Source organism: Sardina pilchardus, chromosome 13 (assembly GCF_963854185.1).
Source record: "Sardina pilchardus chromosome 13, fSarPil1.1, whole genome shotgun sequence".
Lineage (NCBI taxonomy): Eukaryota > Metazoa > Chordata > Actinopteri > Clupeiformes > Clupeidae > Sardina > Sardina pilchardus.
This window is the reverse complement of record NC_085006.1, coordinates 25,176,587-25,189,684: the sequence shown is the minus strand read 5'-3', so window position 1 is coordinate 25,189,684 and position 13,098 is coordinate 25,176,587. Positions and strand designations below refer to the sequence as shown.

Sequence of the window (13,098 nt, the reverse complement as noted above, 5' to 3'; positions counted from 1 at the left end):
CACGTCCAGACCGGCTCCTTTCCTCCAACCCCCCGCAGACGGATGCAGACCTCATCTCCGCCACGTCCGGGCCAGATTCTGGCTGAGGGCAGGCCTGGACACATCCTGCCTCTGCACACCAGCCCTTCTGCCTGGCTGGCATACCTCTCTGCAACACAGCCCACACTGCAGCAGACTCTACCCATACACATGGCCACATCAGGGACACATCAGGGCCAGACCAGAGCCAGAACAGAGCCACATCAGGGCTAGAACAGGGCCACAATAGGGCCACAATAGGGCCACAATAGGGCCACATTCTACATTACCACATAAACTGGGTCTGTGCTGAGCAATGGTGAGGTGACAGTAGGCACCTCTGCTCCTCTTTTTCTCCTCTACTCCCATCTACTAGGAGAGGCCACAAGGGTCCATCCCAACCTCCTCTCTCCTTCCTCTCCTCTCCTTCCTCTACTCCCATCTACTAGGAGAGACCACAAGGGTCTTTACCCAACATCTCCACTCCTTCCTCTCCTCTCCTCCTCTACTCCTATGTACTAGGAGAGACCACAAGGGTCTTTACCCAACATCTCCACTCCTTCCTCTCCTCTCCTCCTCTTCTTCTCCTGTCCTCTTCCTCTCCTCTCCTGTCTTTAACATCATCCTTTCTCCTCACTCCTCCAGTACAGGCAGATATACAGGTACAGGTATACCACTCCTCCTTTACCCTAGTCTTTCTTCTCCTCTCTACTCCTCTTTCTTGTCCTCCCTCTGTTCTCTTATCTTCTCTTCCCCTCCACCTCAGAGAGGAGGTGCATATTCCCCCTGTCTTGTGCTCTCATTCCTCCCTCTGTGGAAAAGCAAAACATGTTCACGAGCCACTAATGGAATTGTTGATTTGCTCAGCACTCTCTCTCTCTCTCTCTCTCTCTCTCTCTCTCCTCTCCTCCACAGAGCATCACCCACATCTCTCTCTCTCCCTCTCTCTCTCATGACTGCAATCAGGGCAGGGATCCAGCATGAGGCCAGTGCAAACCTGTCATGCATGACTCTGGGAGTGGGAGAGACAGAGCGAGAGAGAGAGAGAGAGAGAGAGAAAGATAGAGAGAGAGAGAAAGAAAGAAAGAAAGAAAGAGAAAGAGAGAGAGAGAGAACAGCCACATACACACTAAACAGAAGAAACGCCATAGAAAGAAAGTCCATAAACATGGGTGAGGGACACAGGCAGTTGGACAAATTATACCTATATACTTACACCAAATTATACTGCAGCCCTTACAACCAAATACTTTTTTTCTCACAATCTTGCCAGAATGTCAAACTTTTCTTCTTAGGCTTATCTTCTTTCACTTCTACATGGGCTAAACCGTCAACATCCAGTTGGTCTCTTGTCAGGCCCTTAAACACATATCTACTGTCCCGGCCTGTGAATGCCTGCGGTGACAAGCGGGGCTTCCAACACTAAAGCATGACGTCAGTCGGCCGTTCTGAGCACAAAAGGCAATTTCCTGCTGGTCAGTGAACTTTAAGGACAACAAAGAGAGACATCAAAACAATGTGGCCATGATCACAGTGTGGTCAATACGCTGAAGGAGACGGCTGGTTTAGGTGCATGCGTCGGCTTACAGGCATTTGAGAATATTTGCATATTCGAAATGAAACAAAGCAGGGATTCCCAATCTGTGGTACGCACACCATCGGTGCTACGCGAGCGGCTTCTAAGCGGAAAATGGCTATCGGGGAACGGTGTTTTAAAATGTTCTGTAATTAATGAATAAATAAACAAATAATGTTGAATCGGGTTATGAAGAAGCAAGAAATGAAAGAAAATCATTTGTAAACTCTTTAGTAGGCTATGTTTTCATTAAACATGATGCCTGAAAAATATGTCAATGTGTCTTTTTAGTCTTCGACTTTTTAAATGTGTCTATTCTCGAATGGTGGGGTTACGTGAGCCGAGTCAGGATTTAGAAGGTGGAGAAAAAGTCTGGGAACTGTGATAAAGTGATGGGCCCATTAAGGTTCAAAACAATCGCACTACTCATTCTGCATGCAGACACAACACAGACGGCTGTGGTTCTGGAAAACCCCGGCTCCAAGCCCCAACTGGGCCCTCTCATTGGCTCCCAGCCCCAACTGGGCTCTCTCATTGGTCAGTCAGGTGGTGGGCTCGGCCAAACGGCCACTGTCACCCCGAGCGGGGGACACGTTTTTACCCAGAAGCCCCTCCTTTCCTGGCCTTCCTGCGTTTGAGAACAGGGTCAAGGGCAGCTGGCCCGTCTTCCTCCATACCACCCCCCCACCACATACACACACACACATACACACCTCCCCCTCAGCCCATCTGCACGCACACACACACGCACGCACATACACACACTTCAACAAGTAGAGCAGGCGTTTCTGGGACAGATAGCCCACACTGTGCTCTCTCTGAATGTGTGTCCCTCTCTCGATCCAAAGATTCTAGACTGCTCCACTCTATGATCTATGCTTTCTACCACCTTCTCTCTCTTCATCTCTCCTTTCTCTCTCTCTCTTCATCTCCCTCTCTATCTCTCTATCCATCTCTTCCTCTCCTCCCACTACTTAAACACTGTATCTTTATTCACCAGCCTCCTCCATCTCTCTTCCTGCCGTTCACACCACCTTCGTCACTCTCCCTTCATTCGTGTCTCTCATCCTTTCTTTCTCTCTCAATCTCTGGCTCTTTCTCTCTCTCTCTCACTCTCCCTGGTGTGTGTGTGTGTGTGTGTGTGTGGTGTCTGAATAATAGTGTTTGTTGGCTTTAGCAACTTCCCATCCTCTAAACTGTTTGTGTTTGTGCTCCTGTGTGTTTCCTCCTGCTGGGCATAGCAGCCCCCACACACACACCAGCTATGGATGACCAGGGCCACTGATGGGGTGATGGGAGTCCCCTGCTGGCCCCTACCCACCCCACACATGGTGGCTGGTCTCCGGCGCGTAGAGTAGACAGGCGTGGGGTGGACACAGTACAGCAGAAACTGGACACAGCATGTGTGAGAGAGAGAGAGCGAGAGTGAGAACGAGAGAGAGAGAGAGAGCGAGAGAGAGAGCGAGAGAGAGAGAGAGAGAGAGAGAGAGAGAGAGAGAGAGAGCAAGCAACAGGCTCTACCCTGCTGATAGAAACAAAACACAAAACAGCCAGGTGTGAGGGCAAGTCCAGCACAAAGAAGAAAGAGGAAAAAAACACCTTCTCTTGAAAGACCGACAGCATTAACAACAGCGTGCACTGCTTTAACAAACTGCTTTAAAAAGGCCGAAACCCACTTGGTACACGGCATGCGGTATTCAATAACACACTGCCTGCCCGTGCAGAAGTCTGGAGCACACAACCTGCATCAGCTGAGAGGACATGCTGTGGATTGATATAGGACAGAACAATAGAACATAGAATACCGTAAAACCTTGATAAAAAGCCGAGTCCCAATTAGGTGGCACAGGCTGCGGTCAAATCATATAGTGGTGGCATGAAGGCAAAAGGAAGTGGTCATTCCTTACATTTGGTGGCTAGAAAGTTTGAATGTGTGTCCATGAGTGGCAGCTGATATGCTATTGGATAGCCTAATTTTGGTACAAGTAGGCAAATATTCATACTGTTTAAAATGATCAGTTTGATAGCATCCCATAGTTTCTGAGCAAATGGTTAGTGAGAATTAAAGGCCTAGCTAGCTCATATTGAAAGTAAGCCCTGGTTACTACTCAAGGTTTTACGGTAGAGCAGCAGAACTCCTGTCAGAGAATGAGGAAGTAACATGTCTGGAATGTGTGTGAGTAAAAGTGCGTGGGCTGTACCATGTATATGCGTCCATGGTGTGTGTGTGTGTGTGTGTGTGTGTGTGTGTGTTGCATGATCTTACACAGATTGTCAGAATGAAAGTCTGTATGTGTTGGGGTTATGCTTGTCTTCATTTGTGTGTGTGTGTGTGTGTGTGTGTGTGTGTGTGTGTGTGTGTGTGTGTGTGTGTGTGTGTGTGTGTGTGTTGCATGATCTTACACAGATTGTCAGAATGAAAGTCTGTATGTGTTGGGGTTATGCTTGTCTTCATTTGTGTGTGTGTGTGTGTGTGTGTGTGTGTGTGTGTGTGTGTGTGCTTGTTTGCCATTACACTTTGCCACTACACTTCCACATATGCAAGCAGAGCTTAAGCAACAGGAAATGAGTATGACCCTTTACACTAATATGAATCTGCATGAGTAGCCTACAGAGTAAACACATGCTTCAATGGCTGCAGGTCCCAATTAGTTCAAAGCAATTAGTCACAAAAGGCCAACAGAGTAGCCTCATGGGAAATGTAGTCCCAGTCCTTCACAGCAACAGCAATCCCACCTGTTCCATCAGTCAAGCTTAGGGTCAGGGGCTTTTTTAAAAGGCCTGGCCTAAAAGACAATACCTTCTCCGCCACAGCCTGTCTGTCTGTTGTGAAGGGAACCGGAGGTGAACTTAAAATGGAGAACTATTTTCAGAGGAGAGAGAACAGACTCTTCGGTCTCTCGTGTAGAGAACAAGGATAAAAAAAAAAGAAAAGAGCCGAGTCGTGATTTCCTTTCCTGCCTTCTTCCCCTAATGCAGGTAATGCTAATGCATGCTAATGCTAATCAGAGACGTACAATGGGAGAGGAGGAAGGGGAGGTGAGAGGAGAGGAGAGGAGAGGAGAGGAGGAAGAGGAGAGCAAAAAAAAACATGAGAGCAGCAAACAGATGGAGAGAAGAAGCAGAGGAGAGGAGAGAAGAGAAGAGAAGAGATGACGACACAGAGATGAAGGAAGACAAGAGGGCAGGGGAGAGAGGAGGAGAGAGAAGAGAAGAACTGACAAGCAGCAAGGCAACGGAGGAGAAGAATTGTGTGGGAACCAGAAGGCAAGCCCTCGCATGAGACGTGGGGGGTGGTGGGGGCACAGAGAGGATAAGATGGGAAGACAATGGCAAACAGAGAGAGAGAAGAACAGAAGGGAGGAGAAGACAAGCTTTGGATGGAAGGATAGAGTAAACAAATGGAAGAGGGGAGAGAGTGTGAGAAGAGAATGAGAAGAGAAAACAGAATAGAACACGAAAAGGCAGAGAAAGCTGGCAGAAGCATAGCAGGACGAAGAACAGAAGGACAGTGATGAAGAGGAAGATCAGATGGGCAGCGCCTGCTTCTGTCCTCTGCTGACGACCAGCAGGGACTCTGCAAGGACAGGTGTTCCTCTACAACACACACACACACACACACACACACACACACATAAAATACATCCACTTCAGGATGACAGTCATCTCTCAACATTCTATTATTAGCCTTTCAGCACAGCTCCAAACAAGTGTGTGTGTGTGTGTGTGTGTGTGTGTGTGTGTGTGTAAGCGTGCGTGTAAGTGGCAGAGCACATGTGCATGTGTTAGAGCAAGCGAGAGCACGTGTGTGCACACATACGACTCCTCCTCAACCATGCATGCCACACATATACATACACACACACACACACACACACACACACACACACACACACAACGAAAGCCAGCACCCACAGCAAGTGAGCAAACGAACCAACGACACAAGCGGACAAGCGCTGAAGCTCTAGCAGGCCAGTCCAGCCCTTGAGGCCTCTGCTCCGCACACATTCCCACTGGCACCCAGAACCTGGCACTGAGGCCCGGGATGCCAACACGGCTCTCCTCTCCTCCTCCTCCTCCTCCTCCTCCTCCTGCTGCTCTGTGGGTAGCGGGGGGGGGGGGGGGGGGGGCTTCGCTGGGCTGAGCTCGCTGGCATGTTCTCTTACGTAACCCCCCGACTGCTGCCACCTCCAGCAGGCCACCTTAATTGTTCGTTTCTCTCCCAGGCACGGCAGTGGCACCCCCCTGCTCTCGCTCCCCGCTCCACTGACGGGCCAATATGGCTAAGTGGGCCAGCAGAACATGGAAGTTCAACTTCAAGGGCGATAAATGGGCCTCGGATCCAACGCCAAAACGGACTTGCCTTTCCGTTTCCAAAAACTGGTGTGTTATATTTAGGGTATTCAATGTGAAGCTGGGACACATAATTGGTGTGTCTTCAACATATTGTCACCACCATCATCATTATTACCATCATTACTATCCAGTGTAATTAACAAATAAGCAACACACTAGGACAGGCCTAATGATCGGTACCCTATATACTCAAGGCAGAGGAAAAATAAAATGTCACATGGTGGCTACCGGGCCATCTATTTTTTACAGGACTATATATAAAAGGGGACATGTTTTACAAGGGAAAATGTTCTGGCTCTTAGGAGACGTGTGTGTGTGTGTGTGTGTGTGTGCGTCTGTGTGCACTTGTGAGCGTGTGTGCGTTCCCTAGAGCAACAGGAGAAGTAAAAAAAAAATCATGATTATAAACCTTAAGAGACTGCATTACGTCACTAGTCTTTTTCGTCCGTGTAGCTTGAGGATTTACAAACGCATCTTACCGTATCCCAGTAGTAGTGGTGGTTGTGGTCACGTGACGTACAGTAATCTCCCACCAACACCAGCGAAATGAAAAATATATATCGATATTTATAGCAGCGTCGCTTCTAGAGCTTTGTAATCCCGTTTATGAAATATGTACGACAACTTACTTGGCTTTGTGTGTACACAGAAGCGCTGCTACACCCATTTTATGTATGTTTACATAGCGAGCTTGCTTGACAATACATTGTGTCTGACCATCAAAAACCTAGACGGATGGAAAATATTGGGGCGCAGCATCACACAGAAAAATTCGGATGCTGCTCTATATTAGACAATCAATAATCAACAAAAGGGGACAGAACCGTCACTTTCAGAATAGCCTACACTGGAATTGAATTACAATAGATTGCTTAAAAGCGGACGCTGACTGATAAGTTTCAATGGATGAACAGAATGTAATGGCTGACAAAACATTGGATTTGTCGGATTAAGAATAAAAAGTACTACTATATCTTCCTAATCTGTGATTGCTACACGGCTACTGGTGAGTGATTAGGCTACAGCGAGAGACTACTACGTGTTTTACCCCTTCCAAATGTTAGATCAGGGCCAATTTGTAACAAAAGACACGCTATAATCAAAACACTTGTTTAAACTCAATCTCTCGAACCACGAAGTGAATGTACCCAAAAGCATCGCAATATCCATAATTCCACTATTCGAACAGAAGCTACATAAGACGCCAGAGTCACTACTCAATTTCTTTGAAGGGCTCAGCCCAACCGCAGGAATTGCAAGAGCTTACCCGGAGTTCGTCCCTCTCGGCTTCCCAGCGACATTTTTCGGCCTGGAAACGTCCCCATTCGTACTGAATGAAATGCAAGATCCCAGGAAGTGATAGGCCTGCTTCTCCGTCCTGTGCTTCCCGAGACGGTAGAGCTCCTGCCATCGCCCCGGCCGCCGCTGCTGCTGCTGCTGGTCCGAGCACTGCTTTCGGCCCGTTCGGATTGCGCCCCACGCCGCTGCTGCCCGCGGAGTTCTGGTTCGTTCCACCCGCTACTCCGCCGGATCTTTCCGCCTCCATTTTAGCGTTCGAGCCGCCGCCAGCACGGGAGGTGGAAAAACGCAGCGAGAATGATAATAATAGGTTACCCTGTCCCTTTCCACTCACACACACACACACTGCTTTCTTGCTCTCTCCCTCTCTCTCTCTCTCCCCTTACTTTCTCACTAACGTAGAGCTACACCAGCGCTCACAGAGAGAAACTGTGCCAAATAGTGAGCGCTTTCAGTTCACAACCTACCGCTGATGTACTATGGGTGGAAGCTTCCTGCCACATTGTGATCTCACTCCAGCTTCCTGTGTGTGTACTCGTCCAGGAGAAACAAACGACGATACTGTATGCTGCCTGTCTGTCTGACTTACTGACCAGAGAAGAGGGCGAAGGAAAGGAAAAAAGACGCTGTCACACGTTCCCTTCATCCGTTTTATTTGAATGACATATTGTAGAAAACAAAAGGATTACAGGAGGCATGTTGACAGTAATCTAAATCTTTGCATGCAGTAGCCTAGCGTAACTGCCCGGGTTTATCAACAATGCAGCACGCGATCGTTTTATTGATCGACAGAACATCTGCTAATGTTTTATAAAGCCAGCAGCAGCTATGCCCATTGCTTATAGACTACAGCGCTCATCTCAAAGGACCAGCAGGTAGGCACTGGCCGCAGTGTTGCTAGCCGTTATGTATTTCATTTTCACCTGTCCTCCCTCCTTACGGGTCGTCCTTTTATTTATCAAGCCCCGATGATGTTTGCTGCATGAGAAGGAATGATACAAAGTAAATTCACGACTGAACGCATGGCAGCTAAAATTAGATGCTGATTCAAGCTGCACGGCATATTACCTACACACGAGTAAACTGCAACAGACGTTTCTCAGAGGTTTCAAAAAGCCATACCTGGGGGCAAAGCCAGAGTTAACTGCTGTAACAAGGGTTGTCCCACTTAAGACAGAATGACAGAATGTGGAGCATTCTGACTGGACTAATTGACTCCTTGAATCAGTTGGGAAATGTCCCCTTCTGCCATGTTTTCTGGGTCATCTTGTTAAAATGAAAAAGTCCAACCACAGACACCGTTGGAGAAATTCACAAACAACATTTGTGCAACAATGTGTCATCATCATACAGAATGACATTGCAACTTTTGAAGAACATAAACACTATTTAGAAGGAGACGTACAAAGTCTTTTCTGTCCTCTGTCAGCTATCTGATGTTTGAATACTGTAGATTTTACTTTGTGTAGACAACAATCCTCAGCAGTAGTCTTAATGTGTGTGTGTGTGTGTGTGTGTGTGTGTGTGGTGTGTTCCAGGTGTGCTAATATTGTACCAGACAGATGTCACACTCTACAATGACGAGATTCTGAGACACACACAGGCGTCTGATAGTTCCAGAACCTTCCCCTTGATGAGAGCAGCCGGACTCACGGCAGGTACATGGTCAGTATGCAGCAGGACGACCCTCGTCTGTCTGCTCTCTTGAAAGCTGCTTTTCACTGATGATGCTGAAGTCGGCGGCCATCTTAAACAGGTGAAAGGAGGTCCATATGAAGCGTGCAGGTCACAGACAGTACCTCCAATGCTACTGTAACTCCAATAAACAACCAGGCAGAATGGCATCAGGGATTGTGTTACAAGAGTAGCAGCGTTTCACCACTGCACCACCACCACCACGAATCAATATAGCTTGGACAAGGACGACCAGACCCGACCAGTTAGTGATGGATTTGGAGTTGGCCTTGGGTGCTCTTTGACCCGCAGAATCCCGTCAGTACCTTCTGAGACTTCAGGTGCGTGCTAGCCTCGCCTCGCCTCGCCTCGACGCCATGCGGGTGAGCTTCTGCCAGGCCCTGTTGGCGGGCGCCATCGTGATCAACCTGCTGATCCTCTACTACGTGTCGCGTGCCCAACAGCAGATGATGGAGCGGCGCCGCGAGCAGGCCAAGGGCTCCAAGAAGTCGGGGCTGTCCGGCGCCGGAGGCCTCGGGGCTGGCGTGGGACTGGCAGCAGTGGGGCTGGGAGGTGGCGGCGGTGGCGGCGGCGCTGGAGGTGGTGCCAACCTGGCAGGGGTGGCCGGGGCGAAGTCGGACATGAGCGGGCGTAGCGGAGGCGGTGGTGGCGGCGGTAGCCCGCGGGTGACGGTGCTGGTGCGGGAGTTCGAGGACTTTGAGAACTACGTGGGCGAGGTGGCGCGCTCGTTCCTGCGCCAGCGGCCGGAGCTGCCGTTCCTGGCGGTGGCGGACACGCCGCCCTACCCGCCCCTGGCGCTGCCCGAGGGAGGGGGTGCCAGGCTCCTGGTCCTCGCCCCCAGCCCTGAGCTGCCCCCGCAGGCCAACCGGCCAGAGTTCCACGTGCAGACGGAGTTCGTGCTGCTGGTGCCCGACGGGGTGGAGCTGGAGCACGGGAGACAGGTGGGGTCACACACACACACACACACACACACACACACACACACACACACACAGGCACATGCACAAACACACAAGTGCATGTACATACACACACACACGCATATGCACGCACACACGCTTATGCACACACTCATGCACACACACAATACATACCCTACTGGTTATCTGATACAACTAAGGGCGTTGCCTGGGCTGTTATGGTGTACAGTGTAGTGCCTAGTGTTACTAACATGATAATCCTTTCCTTGTCATTTCTCCTGTTATCTCTCCTCTTATTTTCTCCTCTTTCCACCTTTCCTCCTCCTCTCTCCATCTCCTTTTCTCCTTTTCTCCTTCTCTTCTCCTCTCTATCTCCTTTTCTCCACCTCTCCTCCTCTTTTTCTCTTCCTCTCCACATTTTCTCCTCTTTTCCTCCTTTCCTCCTCTTCTCCTCCTTTTCTACTCCTCTCCTCATCATCTTCTCCTCTCTCCTCCTCTTCTCTTCCTCTCCCCTCGTCCTCTTCTCCTCCTCTCCTCTTCCTCTCCTCCTCCTCCTCCTCTCCTCCTCTTAGGTGGAGCACCTGATCCGCGAGCTGGAGGGTGAGGGCGGCGGGACGGTGCGTCTGGTGGCGGCCCCCGTGCTGTCGCGCTCGGCCGTCCAGTGCCTGCACCTGCGGGTCAGCACGCGCGAGTGGACGGCCACCTACTCGCCGGCCGCCTCGGGCAGCAGCGGCAGCGTCTGCACGGCGCTGTCCGGCGACGCCGTGGTGCTCCTGCGCGCCGAGGACCTCTTCAACCTGTCCACGCCGCTGGGCCGCCCGCTGCTGACCTCGCTCTTCGTCCAGACGGCGCTGCGCGGCTGGCGGGTCAAGCTCCTGGAGGCGCCGTGCTTCGCCGCCGGCCGCCGGCCGCTCTTCGGCTCGGCGCACAGCCAGTGGAAGGCGGAGACGCGGCGCAAGGAGGCCACGGCCGCGCTGGCGCGCGGGTTCGGCCTCAAGCGGCTGCTGCACGCCGACGGGCGCGAGCAGTGGTTCGGCTGCGGCAAGGAGACGCCGCGCTGCTTCGGCACGGTGCGCGACGACACGCCCGACTACCTGTACCTGGAGCGCTGGACCCCGCCCTGCTGCCTGCGCGCGCTCCGCGAGACCACCAAGTACGTCATCGCCGTGCTGGAGGGCGCCGGCGTCCGCTACTGGCTGGAAGGGGGCAGCCTGCTCGGGGCGGCCCGCCACCAGGACATCATCCCGTGGGACTACGACGTGGACCTGGGCATCTACCTGGAGGACGTGCCCAACTGCGAGCAGCTGCGCGGGCTGGACTCGGGCTCGCTGGTGGACGCTAAAGGCTACGTGTGGGAGCGGGCGGTGGAGGGCGACTTCTACCGCGTCCAGTACAGCGAGGTCAACCACCTGCACGTGGACCTGTGGCCGTTCTACGCGCGCAACGGCGTCATGACCAAGGACACGTGGACGGAGCACAAGCAGGACGTGGAGTTCCCCGAGCACTTCTTGCAGCCGCTGGTGCCCGTGCCCTTCGCCGGCGTCACCGCCTACGCGCCCAACAACCACCGCGCCTTCCTCGAGCTCAAGTTCGGACAGGGCGTCATCGAGAACCCCCAGTACCCCAACCCTGCCAAGAAGAGGCTGGACCGCAGCCGCCTCTGAGACAGTTTGGGTGGGGGTAGCGGCGGGTAGCGGTGGGTAGCAGGGGGCATAGGCATAAGAGTGAGAGGAGGTATCGTGGAGGTATCGAGGAGGTATCGTGGTATCGTGATATCGTGGTATCGTGGTACAGAACCAGCTTAACCACCTTAGCTCAGCCTCAGCAGCGTTGGGAACTTGTTGAGGGGTATTCGGTGAGAAAGATTGCAAACTTAAAAACTTGAGGATTAAAGATGGAAAGATTGAGGTTAATTGGGGTTTCGCTTGGATTTTGAGGTAGCTCACACGGTTCAAAGCTTCTTTGTGTGTGTGTGTGTGTGTGTGTGTGTGTTTGTGTGTGTGTGTAACCCTTGAAGACACTAAAAGGCAGCTATGAAGCTGTAATTATGCTTTACCGGACATGGTCAGATTAAGGTGCTATGTTATGCGCTAATTTCCGTTGATAATGCTGCGATTACTGAAACGCAAACAGTGTTGGACATTACATTTCAAGATGCCATAAAAGACAATACTCACTTTGGTGAGCGATTTTTGTTCTAGTTAAGCTCTCCAAATACAGTGAAAACAATAGACTCTGCAAAGGAACTGGGAGGGGAATTGGAGATTCCTTCATGTCTCAGACTGCCATGTGATCATTTTGATAAAGCCAGTCCCAGTATACACTACTAAGAAGACACACAAATGTAAACTAGACACACACGTTTAATTTCTCAGTAAGCCCAATCCAGGCCACCACGAGAAAACGATATAAGAAACGAGGCACTGAAGCTTTTGTGAAGGTAGCATGATATTATGATTTCAGCCCTAAATACTGTAGCTCAATGTGCAGCGAGCCAGAGACAAACCGGGACAAAGTTCATTTTATGAGCCTGCACACACAGGCTTTCACCTTTAGTGAGTGTTTTATTTCCACACTTAGAGAGGAAGAGAGCCTTAATGAAGACCTGGGATGGTTGAAACATTTGAACGTCAATAAAAAAAAAAAGAAAGAAATCACTAAAGGAGAATACTTTTATCGTTGGTTTTTGGACTCATTTGGACTCAACCTGCACCTGCACATATGCCTGTACTACTGAGTGAGGGAGGGAGTGAGTGAATGGATACATGTTGCACAGATTCACTTTAACAAACTTCCCTGAAGTTTGAACCGATTCATTGTGTTCATATGCTGTTGTTGGTTTGTGTTGTTGTTTTCTCAAAACAGTACTTGATTGTTGCATTTCTCTATGTGGTCCTTCCCCCATGAAACAGCCACCAGTAGTGGACTTCTGCAAGATGATGGACTCTCTCGCAGGTGTCCCAATAGAACAGAAAAGTTACATGTTCCACAAAATTCAGCGCATCTTTATGCATCACACACACACACACACACACACACACACACAGAGACTTAGCACCTAGCTAAATGTATAATGATTGAAGAAGCATTTGTTGCATATGATATGAGAGACTCACAGCATCTATTACACAGTTTACACACACACACACACACACACACACACTACACTCACTCTCACATCACACTCATACCCCACTTTACAGGGCTGACTCATCAACCCCCCGCCCCCTCAAA

The 13,098-nt window shown here is 50.4% G+C and overlaps 2 protein-coding genes across 2 annotated transcripts in view; one reads left to right on the top strand and one right to left on the bottom strand.

Moving 5' to 3' along the window:
- Positions 1 to 8,996, bottom strand: part of LOC134099222 (striatin-4-like) — a 27,427-nt gene extending 18,431 nt beyond the window's left edge. Inside the window, exons 1-2 of the mRNA XM_062552013.1 lie at positions 8,972 to 8,996; positions 7,218 to 7,609 (exon numbers count right to left, since the gene is read on the bottom strand). Of these exons, the coding sequence (XP_062407997.1) occupies positions 7,218 to 7,609; positions 8,972 to 8,996 (417 nt within the window). The remainder of the gene's footprint in view (positions 1 to 7,217; positions 7,610 to 8,971) is intronic.
- LOC134100089 (ribitol 5-phosphate transferase FKRP-like) lies at positions 7,809 to 13,098 on the top strand. Its single transcript, XM_062553137.1, has 3 exons — positions 7,809 to 8,124; positions 8,788 to 9,885; positions 10,437 to 13,098. The coding sequence occupies exons 2-3, from the start codon at positions 9,301 to 9,303 to the stop codon at positions 11,526 to 11,528; spliced, it is 1,677 nt and encodes a 558-aa protein (XP_062409121.1). The 5' UTR covers positions 7,809 to 8,124; positions 8,788 to 9,300; the 3' UTR covers positions 11,529 to 13,098.